Source organism: Schistocerca nitens, chromosome 2 (genome assembly GCF_023898315.1).
Source record: "Schistocerca nitens isolate TAMUIC-IGC-003100 chromosome 2, iqSchNite1.1, whole genome shotgun sequence".
NCBI lineage: Eukaryota > Metazoa > Arthropoda > Insecta > Orthoptera > Acrididae > Schistocerca > Schistocerca nitens.
In genome coordinates this window covers 1,165,135,315-1,165,154,044 of record NC_064615.1, presented here as the reverse complement: position 1 = coordinate 1,165,154,044, position 18,730 = coordinate 1,165,135,315, and the positions used below count along the sequence as shown (strand labels likewise).

General features: G+C 41.6%; 1 protein-coding gene across 1 annotated transcript in view; it reads right to left on the bottom strand.

Annotated features, from left to right (window-relative positions):
• Positions 1-18,730, bottom strand: part of LOC126235626 (cilia- and flagella-associated protein 57-like) — a 168,153-nt gene that overhangs the window by 130,077 nt on the left and 19,346 nt on the right. The window contains exons 2-3 of the mRNA XM_049944338.1: positions 14,993-15,260; positions 2,998-3,263 (exon numbers count right to left, since the gene is read on the bottom strand). Of these exons, the coding sequence (XP_049800295.1) occupies positions 2,998-3,263; positions 14,993-15,260 (534 nt within the window). The remainder of the gene's footprint in view (positions 1-2,997; positions 3,264-14,992; positions 15,261-18,730) is intronic.

Sequence of the window (18,730 nt, the reverse complement as noted above, 5' to 3'; positions counted from 1 at the left end):
AAGAAATAGTAATAAAAGAAAATTTAGCCACAGTAAATAATCTAAAAACTACAAATATCTATGGGATCATTTTTAATAAAACATCCAAAACAAAGCTATATGAATACTGTAATACTGAAAACCATACTAATGATAATAGCATAAGACACACCATCAAGAGAACAGACTCATTTAATAAATCACTTAAAGTCCAACATTAAAAATATAAGTGCCTTTGCACTACCTATCCTAAACAAAAAACATACATCCAAAAACATGGACAAAAATCTCCAAATTCTGCACTCTGCGAAGGAAGGGAAATAAATGGATCTCTTAAAATAAATCGAAATTTTCAGTCAGAATCAGCCAGATACTCCTATTAATAGGCAAACAGTTCTACAGAATACACATTTTCTCAGTAGATTCTGCTAATGCCGAAGAGAAAATAATCCATGCAATAAACACAACCTCACCAGACGCATGCTGAATGCTGGCAAAGTTTCTGTATGACAGTGTAAATGCTTACAGATACGGTAAAAGCGTGTGAAGTAATGTACCAGCTGGCCATTAGAATTGAAGCAGACAGATAAGTACTAACAGGAAAAGCTGCCCATACCGCCAAAATCCAGCACCCAGCATTATGATAGAAACAGTAATGTTACTTCCCGAAAATCATCTGAAGATGAACTTGAAAAGGTTTGCAAACTGGTTCATGAAATAATAAATAACTATTCAAAAAAGTGACTGGTTGCAGTTATATGTATTTACATTCAAATAACAGTCATGGGTCCTAAAGTATCCGTAATGGATAAAGTCAATATCTTTGTACTCCAAAGAGTATATTTCGGTTAAGTTTACATTCATATCATTACATTTCTATAGATGGAGATAGTGTTGTGTTATCCAGGAAATCACGTGTGAGTAGCTCAACAGGCAGACACTAGTTGTGAACTAATAAAATAAAAGTAGACAAAGTGAAAATTGCCACCTTCTTTTAATAATCTTAAATTACTTCGAGTTCAGCTTGCCAACTAGGCTATAAGTTATATCACTACCATCAACAAGCAGTCTCACATAGTTTGTTACGTAATACAGATAACGTTCAGTACCTTTCGAAAGAAATACCTTAATCATACAGAATACCCTGTATTCTGTTGCTGAGGAAAAAAAAATTTTGAAACAACAGCTCCACGTAGTTATCCATGGGTTCAGCTAGCTCTTTTTCTTTTAGATGTGAAAAACATTTTTGGCAAGAAAAAGGACGCTAAGGTCGTTCAGATTTTCTTGGCAACAACTTCCCTTTTCTCTTTTCTCGAGCTGTGCAAGATACGATTGCCACTTCTGTTAACACATCGGCGAAGTTAATATTTGGAACTAGCACAAGTATAGAAGGCAAGCCGATTTAAAAAAAAGGCAGAATTGAAATTTCATTCTGCAGAGGAGTGTGCGCTGATTCTAAACTTCCTGGCAGGTTAAAATTGTGTGCCGGACTGGGGCTCAAACATGGGGCCTTTTACTTTCGTGTGCCAGTGCTCTGCCGGATTGAGTCTGGGTGGAGCGCAGTGTTTTAATTTGCCAGGAAGTTTCGAATCAGTGCTCTCTTCGTTGCAAAGTAAAAAAATTCATTTTGGAAACAATTGCCTAGGCTCAAGGGCACCCATACGACAGTATGGGACTAGACTAGACCTGGGGGTATGGAGTATTTTTAATATTTTGGAAGATGAATGGCCATTTCAAGTAGACATAAGAAAGTTCCAGTTCTGATTCTGTCAAAAACCTGCATAACACCCACTTTTGAATCATTTTCTTGACTGAAAAACATCTGACGACACTTTGTTTTCCTTTCACAGATAGTTGGCGGAGTGGGGAGGGGGTGCGCGACCACCATTTTGCCCCCAAGGATGGGCGCCCTTGCGGCCAGGCTCTGGCCAAGCCATGTCCCCGCAATATCCTTTTTTCCTGGAGTGCTTGTCCTGCAGTGTATGCAGAAGAACTTCTGTGAAGTTCGTAATGTAGGAAATCAGATACTGGTGGGAATACAGCTGTGTGGGCGGGTCAGAGCTGCGCGTCCCATGTTCGTGTTCCGATCTGACAGTGTTAATCTGTCAGAAGATTTGAAAAATGTTACCATGATGAGCATTAAACACAAAAAATTATTATTTCCTTCTGATATCCAGCAAGCTGAATGAATGTGTTGTCTTCAGTTTGGAGCTGGGTAAGTAGGTCGACCCCGTTTTTACACCTCGTCTGAGGAAGATGAGAGTGTCAGTCCTCGGAAGATGGCGCCGCTTCAAGCTTCTTGACCCCTCGCCGTTACCCCCAGTTGTTCGTTCGCTTCATCCTTTACTTCACCACGTCTGCCTCTTCACCTACTTCCACCAGTTGTATCGCGCGTTTCACGACTTATAAGTCACCAATTGTGTGAGACGAGCCCTTTCTCGAGAGGAGATAACAAATTTACTTCGGTAAAGCAGTCTACTTACAGCAGCAGTTATCTTGTAGCAATTATCTGAAACAAAACGAAATCTTCAACGCAGCTGTTCTGACAGCCCATAATGCGTTTTTAATCATCTGTGTGTAACTGATTACTTAAAAATTCTCTAATACAGAGCAATATAACAATTTATAGAAAGTGAACAGTCTTAGGTTCATAGCTTCGAACTTTGTATAAGCATATATATCCTAAGGCCACTAAAAATCAAGAAACAAAGGAATTTTTTTGAAGATAGTGGCTTGGATGACCACTGTGTCTGGATGACGTAGTGGTAAGCCCATTTACCTAGTAAGCAGGAAGCCCCGGTTCAAATCCCGGTCACGCACAAATTTTCATCTCTCCTCATTCATTTAAATCAATACCCACTGCCAGCTAATGTCTTTAATTTCTTCTTGACTTGATTCAGACTTTGTCTTTTATAAGGGAACTTTCGGAAAATTTACAAAAAATATCGAAGAACTTTCTGTGTCTGGAGCTCTGGTTATAGCTATACCTCAAAAGTGGACTAGCTAAAACTTACTTACTCCTCGAAACTTTTCGTGTCAATCAGACTAGTTTCCGCCATGTCATAGATATACTTCAGATCTCCAGATTCGAATATTATTAGTCTGCCATCTTTCGTCCCACAGACGAGACGGTCGAACGTGACCCAAGAGGCGCACGTGAATGGGACATATTGGGTCATAGCGTATCCGTACTGCGTCCATGAGTTGTCCAGCACGCTAAGGAGACGGAACAGGCCGGGACCGACAACGCAAATCACTGTGTTGTCGCTGGGGTTGGGCGCAGCCTGAAACAGGTATTTAATTTGTTACTAATTGTTTCCAAATTATTTCGGTTGATTATGTGTAAGTATAACCAAGTACGAGGGGACTTCAAAAAGTATGTTACACATGTCGTCACGAGCTAAGACTATTGCACAACAAAAGTGGTGGATTGTCAAAAAAGTGGTTCAAATGGCTCTGAGCACTATGGGACTCAACTGCTGTGGTCATAAGTCCCCTAGAACTTAGAACTACTTAAACCTAACTAACCTAAGGACAGCACACAACACCCAGCCATCACGAGGCAGAGAAAATCCCTGACCCCGCCGGGAATCGAACCCGGGAACCCGGGCGTGGGAAGCGAGAACGCTACCGCACGACCACGAGATGCGGGCGGTGGATTGTCAGAGGCAGACTGTGTTCTGGGTGTCCTGCAGCTGCGATACCGATAACAGGTGCATGCAAATGTGCGAGTGAAATGGAGGACACGCACTCCAAAACTGACAGTGCAATTTTTGTGGGCAGAATACCTAAATTTCTCACATATTTGTTGTGGTATAGTCGCGGTATATGGAACAAATGCAGTGTCGCGTGCAGTCCTGGCGAAGTGGTGCAAATAATTTAACAAAGGCCATACGGATGTGGATGATCTAGATGAGGCTGGAAGGCCATCAACAGCGACCACAGACGACAATGCACAGCCAGTCGAGGAACTGATCGCAGCACTTGCAGATTTTCCAGTGATGAGGACAACCCACACAGCGGTTGTCGGGTGGCTCCGTGACAAAGGAGCGGATTTCTGTCGTCGGGGAACAGAGTGATTGGTAGAACGTTCCGTCGTCGTTTATGGAGACTTGGTGACTACGTTTACAAATGCTGTCACGTACCTGTGTCACTTTGAAGCGTAGTGCTGTGTTCAATAAAAATTATTTGGTCTACCACAAGAATGAGTAATTTACTTTTTGTAGTCCCCTGGTAGTACCAGCATTAACTCAACTGTGGTACTTTGAAAACACTTAACTTCTATTTCGTACTACGCTACCCCTTCCAGGTCAACAAAAAGTCTCTCGCTAAGGAATATCTCTGGTGTCCAAATTAGCCTGAAATTTACCAGGGATCGATGCACGTTACTCATAAACGACATTTCAAAGCTAAAAAGTACGTTTTGCCAGATGTAACGCAGAAGCACGAATCTAAAGCATTTCGAGGATCTTATCATGCCCAAAAGTATCTGAACTGCGTTTGGCCTGAGTTGGATGCAGCCCACCAGTACCGGGTTGAAAACATTTTTCCCCATAAATGACATGTCATTTGCCCCCCCCCCCCTCCCTCTGAAGGACCCCCCTCCTCAGACCTAGACGCCTTTCCTTGGGCTCATGGCGAGACTTTTAACAACAAATTTAAATTTAATGATCCTGGAAATGAATTTTTTTTCTTTTAAAATATGTACTTCACAAACATTCCTTCGTAATAGAAGTACATTTCTGGATCTTATTCAGGGGTTAAATAACAGTAGAAAACAACTTGGTTCAGTTTAAGTGAAAAGCAGAAAGAACCTGGACCAGCTGTATTTTTATAGCTACGATAAGAAGTATTAAACTGAGTGGACTGAGTGGAAAGGATGAACATATAAAATTTCCGTTATTAATTCTATAATTTACAAATTATTTCATTCGCCACTGGAAAAAATTGCAACGAAAATACAAGAAAAAATCTGATTTTATATTGACATGTCAAGCAAAGACACTCTTCAACTAAATAAGTTTAGTGTTATATGAGAAAAAACTCAGTACCAGAAAGTTTGCCACGAAAGTAGTTTCAATCGGTGAAATGGTCAAATTTCTTACGTACAAAAGAGAAAAGGAAAACACAAATTTCTGTGTGATACAAAATAAAAATATTTCATTAATAGAGACATGTATAATTCGTACAATTTTTCAGTGTATGTACTGGCCAGTTTTCCCTTGGGTGACAACTCTGAAATTATTCTAGTCTCTAAGCTACTAGCTAATGTTTCATATGACTTCATGATACTGCTTTCAACGGAAAAGGCTGACAGACCACATAATTATTCCTGAGAAAGTGTTGACCCAAGGTAGGTATTTATCAACTTGATTTTTGAAAATTTTCTTTGACCATTAGTTCCAGATAAATGGTAACGTCAGGAGAATTCATAAGATTCCCAAAATATTGCCAAAAATTGAATAAATTTGCTTTTGTAATGTAAAATAGTGAGCCTTATGCTGACTTCCTGGAGGAATAATTGGGGCTAAGATCAAAATTTCGTCGTTTAGTCGCTTCGCAATGATGTCACATTTGTCAACATCACTTAATGCAGTATCAAGAGCCAAGTATGTGGGTTTTAATTGTTCACCTCTCCACGTCTGCAGATTATGAATATTGCATAAATAGCTGAAGCCCTTTCTACGAATGTCCATTAGGTCAAATCTATATTTTAGTGAGTAGATAGCTCAATCAGCAATAAGGTAGAAAAAAATTACCTTAGGAAACCCCCACATTCATTAATGGGTACCTCGTTAGACTCATAAGTAAACTGCTTCTTCACTCTCCTTTGATGGATTTCCTTTTCTTCTTCAAAGTCTGAATCACAGCCAAGTATGTCAGCAAGTACTTTTCCATGAATTACCATGCGATTAAACCCTCTGCTGGTAATATCATCTCCAAACAAACTGTTAACAGTTTCAACTAGATCCATAGCACTCGGTAAGTTTGTAGTATTTCTTTGGGAAGCTTTGCTGACCTGGTCGATCCAAAACATAATTCCATACCAGACCACTGCACAACAATGAAATGTGAATTCTTGTAGCTTTGTTGCAAACACAGTTACACTGTTTTTACCAGTAGCAGACTTTAGAATTTTCGTTCGCTTCATGAACATCGTCGTACATCTATTCAGTGTAGTATTTAAGATGTTGCAAGGCATCTACAGTAGTGGAATGTAGTATGAAGGTGGGGTATCTACGACAGTAATAGTACAATGTCTGAAGCGTTGGTGTATGTAGTGTATTATGAAAGTAGTATTTACATATAAGACCCCGGTTACGGTGGCGTGCTGCGACACGATCACAGCAGTGCGGCATGGCGAGAAGAACAGCACTGGCGAAACAAACCATTGTTGTTCAGTGCGTGTGATTAAAGTGGCGTTTGCTTCTGTGTGCGGTGACCAGAGTATTTGAGTGTCTGGCTGTATTCGGCCAATGCCGGCAGCATTTGGCTGTTTGTGCGCATAACTGAGTCACTTCACTACTGTTGCTGGCGCTTGTGTTCATTTTGTAGTGCTGAGAAAGTGGCTTCAGCGGGAGCCTTAACAACAGCTGTTTTTACTCGTCATCCGTTAAGAAACGAGAAAAACAACTAGAGGTGGCAGCAGCATTACAGACTACAAGTACAGAATACATTGCCTTAATGTATTATTTCTTTCGTTCTCTTGAAAAGATACGAGATAATAAAGTTGAAGTAGCATGGCTGACAAACACATGAAAATAGTGTTTTACTATGTGAAAAAATGTTTTCAAAACCACCTCGTTTTGACAGCTTCATTTGAAACTGTGTTAATGTTTGTTTCGTCCTGTCAGGTAAGTGCCTTGTATAGAACGCTGGATTTCTACTGTGTGTTGCTGATCGACGCTGAGGGATCCTAACAGGTCAATGACAGTGTTGCGGAGAACATGTACATTTTCAGTATCTTCAGCAAATTCTCGTGAGGTTTGTATTGGCTTCCAAAATATGCTCCACTTAGCTCTCATTATTCCTAAAGCACATTCAGTTGATCGTCATGGTCAGGAAAAGCGTTTGTCGGAATATTCTTTCCCTGGATCTAAAACTTATAGGCTGTAAGAGTTGATAAAGTACCTTAACGAGGGATATGCGTTATCTCCAATGAACACAACAGGCAACACACCGGACGCCTTTGTTTTTGGAAACTCTGGTGGTATGTTAAGCCCTTCTACTTGAATTACACTAGAAGAATACACTAGAAGAATCAAATCTACCATCGTCCCTTCGCTTTCCACATCACCCGACACCGATTATATTGAATTTACTGTGAGGATTTGCAACTGCTTGTAGCATGATTGAAAAATGAAAATGTTTTATAGTTGTGAACATTGTACCAGAATTTTCTGAGCATTTCAGAAGAATATGTCTTCTGTTAACATCGCCGATTGGATTTGGAAAGTTCTGTGTATTGTAAATCATTTACAGTATTTAGAAAATCATCTTCAGAAGGCAGTCATGTGTCGTGACTGAGGGCAATTCCACAACACTTTGGCATTTGACTCCATAATCCTTACAATGATTATGAATCCTGTTGTGAAAGTCAGAGCTATGCCTCAAAAACTAATTCCGCTTTCTAGGAACCTGTAACAGTTCTCGTTTCATTAGCTGTTGATAACCCTTAAAAAGTACATTAATCCACTGAGTAAAACCTGTACTCACCTGCATATCGTACTGGATAAGAAGTTATACACGGTAACCATATGGCAACCTGCTCTCCTCTTTGCGTACTATCGTTTGCCAAAATCTTGTTTCCATATTTAAAACTGTTTATGAGATACGAAGCTATTATGAGTATTTCATTCTCGCTTTATCGTCCGGGCGCACGAACGGAACGGACTCGCTATATACCATCCATTTTTTCGAGAATGGAGTGAGCAATTGATCCCAGTCCAAGTTTAAAGAACGGTTCAATATGTTAACTAAATTTGGTAGTACATATGACCTAACATGCACCAAACGCAAATTCATAGCGACCTCTATTTTTCATAGCAAACTATTCGATTATCTTGCAGTAGATTGATTAATTTTGAAATATCACAGTATCTATGACTATTAACAAAATGATAAGCAGTTCATCTGGAAGCTGACGAATAAAACTGTGAGATTCACGTTATTTCTTTAAAATCGTTTGAAGAAGATTGCAGATCGGCCCGTCTGTGCGTTTGCCACTCACGCAGTCGTGCGAGCCTGCCTGCTGCCGCGCCGGCCCCCGGCCCGACTACACCCTGGCGCGACGCAGCGCTGGAGCAGCGGCCCTACACACAGTTCCGCTCTGATCTGTTGGCCTCTCCATTACAGAACCGAACTAACGTAAAATATCATTACGGAATTCCATCGTCTCTTTCAGAACACAGAGTAACAAAGTAAGCTGTTCGCATTTCCTAAATGAAAATTGGTATAAATATATTCATTGGCCTGTTGCGTTATTGCACTATCAGTACTTTGTCCAACCTCTGTTTCGCCTTATTACCTCAAAAATTCTCTTTGACATTCGTTTTGTTAGGTTTTGCGGTTCTTGCAGTGAAATTATCGCCAACTATTCTCGTATCGCTCTTTTCAGCTCTCATACGGCCTGAAAACGCCTTCCGCTGCGATAAACACGCCTTCCAAATATTCACCAAGGATTTAGTTTCAAATCCGGGTATGTGCCGGCCAGGCAAACATCAACACCATTATCTTCAAACCAGTTTTTGGTTGTAGCAGAGACATGCACAGATGTATTGTTTTGTTGAAACATTAGACATTCGTCCCATACGTTCTCATACATTCTAATCACCTCTCTCTCTAGCATGTCAGCTTACATGTAAGAGTTCATTCTAGTGTTCAGTCAAGGAATGCGTGATTTGCCTTTAACGCAGACGGTTTTCCAAATCTTAACACTTTTATCACCAAAATTTCTGCTCATTCTTACCAGCTGTTCTGCTCTCAAGTCATGCCAGTAATATTGAAATCCATCTGGATAATCTAAATTAAATTTTTTCTCATCACTGAAGATTAATTTTTCCCATTCTAAAGTCCATGACATATGCTTTTCAGAGTAGCTTCTTTATGTCTGAATGTTAGAACAGGTTTCTACAGCCACTTCTTGAGTGCAAAATGTTGTGACAATATTTGCCGTACATGTCTGGCAGTCACTGGCAACTGTAAATCGGCAACAAATTGAGAAGAATAACGGTTTGTGGCCCTTCCTGCGGCTGACAGTAATCGTTTCTATGCCTCAGATAATTTTCTATTTTCCCCATATTTTCTTTTCTGTCCATATCATACGGCCCATCTCACGAAATTATCAATCTCTGTACTTCATTGGTTCAACTTCTTGGCTATTTGACGATCAGAGAGCCTCATTTCCCGTATACACCGAGATTGCTTTTTCATCATATGATAACTGTTTTCCGCATGGCGTTGTCACAGCCGTGGTTTATGAATACAACGCTCGCTGTCACTCATGGCGTCTGTTTCCTATCTGCAGTGACGGCATGTACGCACTCACTAACACTGCACACAGCCGACTGGCATTATACGGAGTTCCACCCTCTGTCACCTGAGTCGGTGATATGTACTACTGACATCAAATGCGATCCATTTGACCGCATTTGTCGGTATACTAGATCTCTTACTAGTGCATATACGCTCTGCACAAGTATTGTCAGCGGACACAAGGAGAATTGGCTGCTGTCCGTAAACAGCTGGAAGCAGCGTTGACTACCGTCGACAGTCTTCTGGCTAGTGCTCTAAGTTGTGGTGACTTATGAGCGCTGGAGACGAGACCTGCAACACGTCTGGTGCCACTGGAATCCCCTGGTGACCTGTATGTCACTGCAGCTTCCGATACGCAACATCTGACCGGCCCGTTCTCACTCCAGAGTGGGTGGCAGACAGTGGTGGGTCACGTGTCAGTGGGCGGAAGGCGAAAGAGGGAGCAGGCCGTGCGGCTGGCTCCCTACGTCTTAACGACAGGTACGAGGTGTTGCCCAGTGTTGATAATTCTCAGCCAGCATGAGATGCTTCTTCTATTGGCCCAGCCACCGATTTCCTGTCCAGACCGGACAAGAGCAGAGAGTGGGTATGCTTATCACCGGGAGCTCCAATGTTAGACGGGTGATAGAGCCCCTCAGGGAAATAGGAAGCACGGCGGGAAATGGCAGTGTGCACTCGGTATGTTTTCTGCCAGCTGCTACCGAGCGCACTGGTTGCAACCGGCTGCATGTAGTGGCACATGTCGGCACGAATGACGCCTGGTGCTTGGGTTATGAGGGCATCCTCGGCTCCTTTCGGCGGATCACTGATTTGGTGAAGGCAACTAGTATCGCACGCGGGGTGCAGGTTAAGCTGTCTATTTGTAACATCGTACCCATGGTTGATCGCGGTCTTCTGGTTTGAAGCAGAGTAGAGCGTCTGAATCAGAGACTGAGACGACTCTGCGACGGTATCGCATGCGAATTTCTCGATCTCCGCTATCGGTTGCAGATCTGTATGGTTTCATTTAGTAGGTCAGGTGTGCACTATACGACAGGAAGCGGCTACTAGGGTAGCGGAGTACACGCGGCGTGCAACCCTCCCTAGTGAGCAAAGACTATTTCCCTGATAAATTAGCCGCAATACCGCAGATCGGAGATAGAAAAGGTTAATATGATTTTAGAAAACTGCAGGAGCATCCAAGGAAAGGTTCAAGAATTAGTATGGCTTACTGAAGGTTATCAGTATTACGGACAGAAAGTTGGTTGAACTTGGACGTTAATGACAACGAAATCCTAAGTTCAGATTGCTGTATTTATCGTAGGAATAGGTTAGTCGCCAATGAAGACGAGGTTATCACGGATTTTGATTGTGAAATAATCTGGGTGAAGTTAAGTACCAAAGATCGGTCAAAAATGGTAATCGGATGCTTTTCTAGACCGTCTGGGTCAGGACCTCCAGTGGTAGGGCTCTTCAGACAGAACTTGCAGAATATCGTTAGTAACTTTCCCGATTCTTCCTTTGTAATAGAGGGTGACATCAACTTGCCAGGTATAGACTGGGAGTGTCATTCTATCAGGGATTCGTGTGACATTGTTCTGGATGTCTCGTACGAAAATTACTTTGAGCAGATAGAGAACTAACTCGTGAGGGTAACATCTTAGATCTCCTGGCAACAAACAGACCTGAAGTTATCGAGTCAGTTAATGCAGAGAAAGGTATCAGTGATCACAAGGCATCTATTACAATGGGTCTTACAAGGAATGTTAAGAAAAGTAGGAAGATATTTTTATTAAATTTCAGAGTATCTGAGCAGTCAGCATGACGACGAAGATGTGGAGTAAGAACGGAAAAAATTCAAAGGCATCGTGCAAAATGCCCAAGACAAATTTGTACCGAGTAACTTCTTAAGGAAAACTGCTACATAAACAAAGAGAACTTCGTCTCAGATTCAAGAGAAGTAAAAACCTAGCTGAACGAAACGGAAACGCGCGTAAGGAGAGCAATGAGAGAAGCGTTCAATGACTTTGAAAGTAAAACTTTGTCAACCGATCTGAGTAAAAACCCTAAGAGGTTTTGGTCGCATGTAAAACCATTAAGTGGTCAAAAGCATCTATTTACTCACTCAGTGACCATACTGGCGACGCGCGGTGTGGCCACGTGGTTTGAGGCGCCATGTCACGGATTGCGCAGCCCCTCCCACCGAAGATTCGAGCCCTCCCTCGGGCATGGATGTGTGTGTGTTGTTCTTAGCATACGCTAGTTTAGGTTAGTTTAAGCAGTGTGTAAGTTTAGGGACCATTGACCTCAGCAGTTTGGTTCCTTAGGAATTCACATACATTTGAACATATGAACCATACTGACACCGAAATAGAAGATAATAGAGAGAAGGCCCAAATACTGAATTTCGTCTTCCGAAGTTGCTTCACCGCGGAAGATCGTAGCACTGTCCCTCCTTTCAAACGTCGTACGAACATCGAAATGGCAGATATTGAGGTAATCGATCCCGGAATAGAAAAACAACTACAGTCATTCAGTAGTGGAAAGGCGTCAGCACCAGATAAGATACCTATAAGATTCTGCAAATATTATGCGAAAGAACTTGCTCCCCCTCTAGCAGTAATTTATCGTATATCGTTTGAACAACGAGGCTACCTAGCGACTGGAAGCAACCGCAGGTAGTTCCCGTTTTTAAGAAATACCGTTGGCCAGATGCACACAATTACAGACCTACATCGTTGACGTCAATCTGTTGTAGAATTATGAAACATGTTTTATGCTCAAGAATTATGACCTTAATCTGTTGTAGAATTATGGAACATGTTTTATACTCAAGAACCTTCTTGGACAAGGAAGATCTCCTCTATAAAAATCAACATGGATTCCGCAAACAAAGGTCCTGTGAAACTGAGCTCGCTCTCTTCCTCCAGATATCCACAGCGCCGTAGGCAATTGCGCTCAGGTTGATGCCCTGTTGCTTGACTTCACAAAGGAATTTGACACGGTCTCCTACTACTGTTTAATGAAAAAAATACGAGCTTGTCAGGTATCAGAGCAGATTTGCGACTGGATTCATGACTTCTTTGCATACAGAACTCAACACGTCGCTCTTGACGAAACAAAATCGACAGATGTAAAAGTAATTTCCGGAGTACTCCAAGAAAGCGTGATATGACCGTTATGAGGTACTTCAAAAGGACCTCTTTCTACAAGAGTTCGTCGTATGTTATCACTCATCAGTTTTCAGAAGTAAGTATAATTTTTAAAATGTTAAAAAATTTATAAGGTCATACTCCTATGGAGCAGGTGAAAAATTAATTTTACGCACAAAGTAAAGATCCGATAACAAGAAAATTAAGGTTGCTCATTCACGGAATTTTAATATACCGGTAATCGTAAGACACTGTGTGTAGCAATTCCTTCATCAGTTTTTCACAGTTGGGACTCCATTAACGTATTGTTATCTTGTCCTTACTACACAACGGCAGAGTCAGTGCAAGAAATATGATGTCTACATTAATAGACCGTTTCACTTGTCAAAAATACTAACCAGGACAATATTTTATTTTGAAGTCAGTGGTGGCTGCTGCCCACACAGTCAAGACTCGTTTGCGGACTCTTGTTTATTCGTACATATTTGCTTTTGTTAACCATATACTTTCAGCCTTGTCAGAACTGTACAAGAATACCAGTGGCACTTTTTCTTTCAAAAGCACCTGTTTTGTAATCTTTGCTGTCTTTATAAACAAAATTTTGCATTTGTTCATCGTTTTATCTAAGAGGCTCAAAGGCATCTATTCGGCTCTCCCAAAGGGTACCGCTGACAAGTGTTACACTCAGATAAAATATGTGCTTCTTCAAAATACACCATCGATAGGCAAATGCAGAAAAAATTCGTTATCTACTGCAGAGAAGTCACGTGGAGAATCTTCTTTAGCAGATACCAGTGTGCAGCACATGTGGCGTGCTGAAGGAGTATTACATTTCTTATTGAGGTAGCCCAACTGGATGGGGACTGAGTCTAAAAGTTTACGTTTCAAATATATCTCCACTGAGGAGAACTGATACTGAAGTCAGTGGTGGCTTTTAACAACAAATTCACACTTATCTCTTTGCATCTTTTATCTAATACTTTGAGCCGCGTAAGTTTTCACTATTAATTACGACACATTCTGTATACTAATTTTATACTAGGCGCCTCCTCCGCTTGGCGTCCTAACCGGCCTCTCTTGTGGCTCGGTCCTTAAACTGGCCGTGGACACGTATAGCTAACAGCACACGCAACAAAGCTCAGTTCACCAAAGATAACAGAGAAAGGTGCCTACAGTGCCAGTGTGCGCCAGGCTGAGGTTCGTAGTCACCTGAAACAAGTGAATATCGGTCCAAAGTCGAGCATCGTCATGTGACTTTTGTCGAATCTGTTACTTCCATCACTCACCGTACCGAGTGTCTTCTTGGAGAGCGCGCTTAGTAAATGAATTATTAAACGCTTATAAACCTAGCAAAAATACATTAATAATTCCCTTTACTGTAATTACAGATTTACTGAATGTCAAATTTCGAAGGGAACTAGTGAAAGAAATTTGCAGCTAATCCTTCTCATATGCAGGGTAAGATAAGTAACAGGACAAACATTAAGGACCCAAATTGGCCAACATGATAACACCGCATTTCTGTGTTCTTATTGATACTGTATCAAAATATTAAGATTACAGAAAATGATTTGCTATCTTCACTGTTAATTGCACGCTTGGCGGCCGAACACCCCGCATGGGGTCTCCCGGCCAACAATGCCGTAAGATCATTTCATTTTTCTTTCTCTCACCTTAAGTATAATTTTTGCAGGATTAATACTTCAGACTAGCAAAATATATCGGAATTTTAAGTAAATTTTTTGTGTGTGTTTATGCTCCATAAATATGTAGTAGTGTAGCAACTCTTGTGGGAGAATATGTATAAAGCCTTTTGTAATCAATATTTTTGTGGAACGTTCAGAACATATTTGCGTTACTGAAAAGTTATAAGTGCGAATTTGTTCACAATTCGCCATATCCAGTTGAATTTTCAATTTTTCTGACCAGAATTCCACTTCACATATCATTTTGTACTCTTTGTAACATTAATTTTTCTCACTACGGGAGGCACCGGTGAAACAAAAGTCAAATATTCATTTCTCTAGTCAAGGGACAACGTTGCTATTTTTAGTTTTATCGTAAACTGCCTTTTGAAACATAAAGAGCAAATATAAAAAGGGAAAAAATTAATTAATTTTGCAATCATCGGTCCTAAATGTCCATTGGAACCGACGTCTAAAATTAAATATGGTTTTGCACTGCACACAGTACCACATATTTATAGGAGCATTGCTGTCAGAGAGTCAAGAAGGAGTAGTGACGGTGACAGAACGAACCCTGTCAGCACAAATTTCTGGACTTGTAAATACAGTTATTCATCAACACAGTTTTTAGATTACTGTTTTATGTAAGATGAAATCACTGACCTGATAGACTTCTCCTGTTCCATCTTCATTAATTGCTTGTGTTGAGGACTTTAGATCTCCCGTTTGTAACTCATAACACAGTAGCATCCACTGAGGCTTGCCAAGAATTACCATTAAGAACTTTAAATCAAATGTGAAACAGGCAACAACAATTTCCTTGCCAGGAATGTCAGGAGAAACACAGATTACTTTTTTTTGCTTCAATGTTGTCAAATCATACACCGAAATATAACGTTCGTCTGTTTGATACACAATAGCTGCCATCGTTCTGAAAAAGAAATTTTTCAGTTCGCAAAAAAACGTAAAATACGTGATAAATACACTGCCTGACAGAAAAGTGAAGCATCCAGATGGTCGGATGTCAATGTCAGCTTCGTATAGCTACTCACCATCGGTGAGTAATTGATTAGAGTGGCAATTCTCTGTCACAGCTAGAATAGCAACCAAAGTGCGTTACTGTTGTTCATGTTTAGTGGTGTTACCAGAGCTGGTAAGGCACAGAAGGGCCTAAACAGTGGGCGATGTTGCGTGATCACTGTGGAAAACACGGAGCTGCCGCATACTTTAGTTAGACAGCGTTATCAGAACATGGCAGTGTTTGAAAGGGCCCTCAATGTAGTCTCTGTTTGGTCGGCTGGTCAAATCGTGCAATATTCAGATTTGTGGGGCATTCGGATGTGAAAGTGGTCCAGTATTGGGTTGAGTGGGAACGTGACGTCCGGCATACTCGTCGTCAAGCGTCAAGTGCGAAAGAGAGGCAATGGTAATCCCCCATACCCTGGCCCTCCTGGATCCTCTGTGGACGCCCATATCGGAAAACAGCAGCAGGGGCACTATCGAGTTACCGACCCATGCATATATTGCGCCATGAACACCACAACACAAACGGCTGTATGTGAAGTGGTGCTGTGACCAATAAGCAAGGACTGCTGATGAATGGGTTCGCAATGTGTTCAGCGATGAATGCACTATCCCAGATGACCACCGTCGGCGAGTGTGACAGCGACTTGGCAGCGGTCCCATTCTTCCAGTGCTTTGGAGAGGTGCAGCCGTGTCGCTCCTGGTGCAGGGAGCCATCGGTCATGACTTCAGGTGACTGCTGGTGCTGACTGAGGGAACTCTGAGGACACAACTGTACTTTACGGACATCCTGCTTCCTCGTGTATTACCTCTCGTGCGACAGTGTTGTATTACTGTTGTGACCAGCAAGATCGCCAGATCTGTCCCCAATAAAACAAGTGTAGGACCAGCTCGGACGTCAGCACCATCCCGGTGCAAACTTCCAGCACCAGTTACAGCAGTCGTGGTTCGGCTTGCCTCACTAGAGTACACAACGGCTTTATGACAGTCTTCCCATCCGAACCAGTGGATGCATCGACGCCCGACGGGGCGCGACGTCATATTGATAAGAGGGCTCATGCTGCCAAGTTCATTGTAAATTTGACTCGATATTGTAATCACTGAAATAACATTACATTCCATCTCAAGCCGTGAAGGTCATTTCGTTTCCCCTTCCCTTCCGTGGGCTTCGGATTTTTTGTCAGGCGGTGTATTTCATTTCCTCTGTTATTTTAGACAGCAGTACAATCCCAAATATGGTTCTCTGCTCCTATTCTATGTACAAAGTAAAATGTTATAGCAGTTAAATAAGAAACTAAAGTTTATGCAATATGATAGCGACGTTTATTATTTTTTATTTTTGGCCAACTTTTAAGTAATTGACATCTCCTTGTGGAGCCGTACTCGCAACAAAGATAAAAAAAAAACACGTAAAATATAGTAGAAGGCGTCATCAAAGACAAAAATTAACTGAAAAGCTTTAGGAGTTATTAAGTGCGGAAATTGGAACATTAATTAAAATTAATGTTCGCTACGTGGCCTTGACATGACGATGGCGCAATGATATTCGTTAGAGGTATTTCCCCGATTTTTGTGGCACAATAGGTATTATCAAGCTACAAATAATCGTCCACATGGCGCTTTAACTGAAACGGAGCCAATTCCGTTAGCAAGGGCCCACCTGCACGCATAGAGATACGAGGTGTGGCTAGAAAAAAACCGGACTAGTACTGGTGAAACAATAAAACGAATGCAATAAGGCTGAAAGTCGCGTGGCCTGTCACGTGACTCTCGCTCCGCCTACTGCTCGAGTTTCATCTGCCTCCTGCACTCAGTCTGCCCGTGGCGTCTGTTTTAAGTACTTGACGTTTTGTCTGTGCGTCGGAAAATGTTGAGTGTACAGAAAGAACAGCGTGTTAACATCAAATTTTGTTTCAAACTAGGAAAATCTGCAAGTGAAACGTTTGTAATGTTACAACAAGTGCACGGCGATGATTGTTTATCGCGAACACAAGTGTTTGAGTGGTTTAAACGATTTAAAGATGGCCGCGAAGACACCAGTGATGACACTCGCACTGGCAGACCATTGTCAGCAAAAACTGATGCAAACATTGAAAAAATCGGTAAACTTGTTCGACACTTTCCTTGTCAACTCCTGTTAACTCAGACACTGCTCTGATTGTTAAACGGCGATCTTGTCGAACAAGTTTACCGATTTTTTCAATGTTTGCATCAGTTTTTGCTGACAATGGTCTGCCAGTGCGAGTGTCATCACTGGTGTCTTCGCGGCCATCTTTAAATCGTTTAAACCACTCAAACACTTGTGTTCGCGATAAACAATCATCGCCGTACACTTGTTGTAACATTACAAACGTTTCACTTGCAGATTTTCCTAGTTTGAAACAAAATTTGATGTTAACACGCTGTTCTTTCTGTACACTCAACATTTTCCGACGCACAGACAAAACGTCAACTACTTAAAACAGACGCCACGGGCAGACTAAGTGCAGGAGGCAGATGAAACTCGAGCAGAAGGCGGAGCGAGAGTCACGTGACAGGCCACGCGACTTTCAGCCTTATTGCATTCGTTTTATTGTTTCACCAGTACTAGTCCGGTTTTTTTCTAGCCACACCTCGTATTCCTGTGAGTAAAACTGACGGTAAAAACACATAGTGGCTCCTTCAGAACCTGCTGCAAAAATTCCCTTTAAATAGGTCATAAAAATAAGTTCAACTCTTCTAAGTCGACTGTGTTTTACTAGATACGAGTACTCGAATAGGCCTCTGGTCCTCTGGTTGACCAGCCACCCGAACGCTTCAGCTGCACTTTGAGGAGCCAAAACGTCCTTCCGCGCTCGGTGTTGTCTGTCGCACTGCCGTATTGACCTACAGTTAAGGCGCCATGCTGGTAAAATCTGTTACTCTGTGGCGAAGCGTCAAAAGAATAAAGAAAGCAGCTGCTACGTCGGGTAAGTATTTCGATCGTTCTGTTCCTCGGCAGCCGCGTTAATTCTTCTGCTAATTTATCGATGGTAGCCCCTACTTGTGATGCTAATCGAGACTCCAGATGATCCATGCTGCCAATCAAACAATGTCAGACCGCTCTAAATGCAGTTCTGTCATTACTCTTCTGCATCTCTCTCTTTCGTCTCATTATCTGATACATATTATTATTTGTGACATACCTTATCCCATTATAAGAGCAGTATTTGCCAGATGGATCGTTAAAATCTTCTTTGATAATTTTAGTATGTGTGCACTCTTTTGATTCAAATAATGAAACAGTGCACAGGTTTTCCATGCTTACGACGATACGTGTGAAGAATTTCTTCTCGTTATCAAGTGCAAATATTAACTCGTAAGTGTTTTGACTCAAGTTTGCATGTGTGTTGCTCTGCC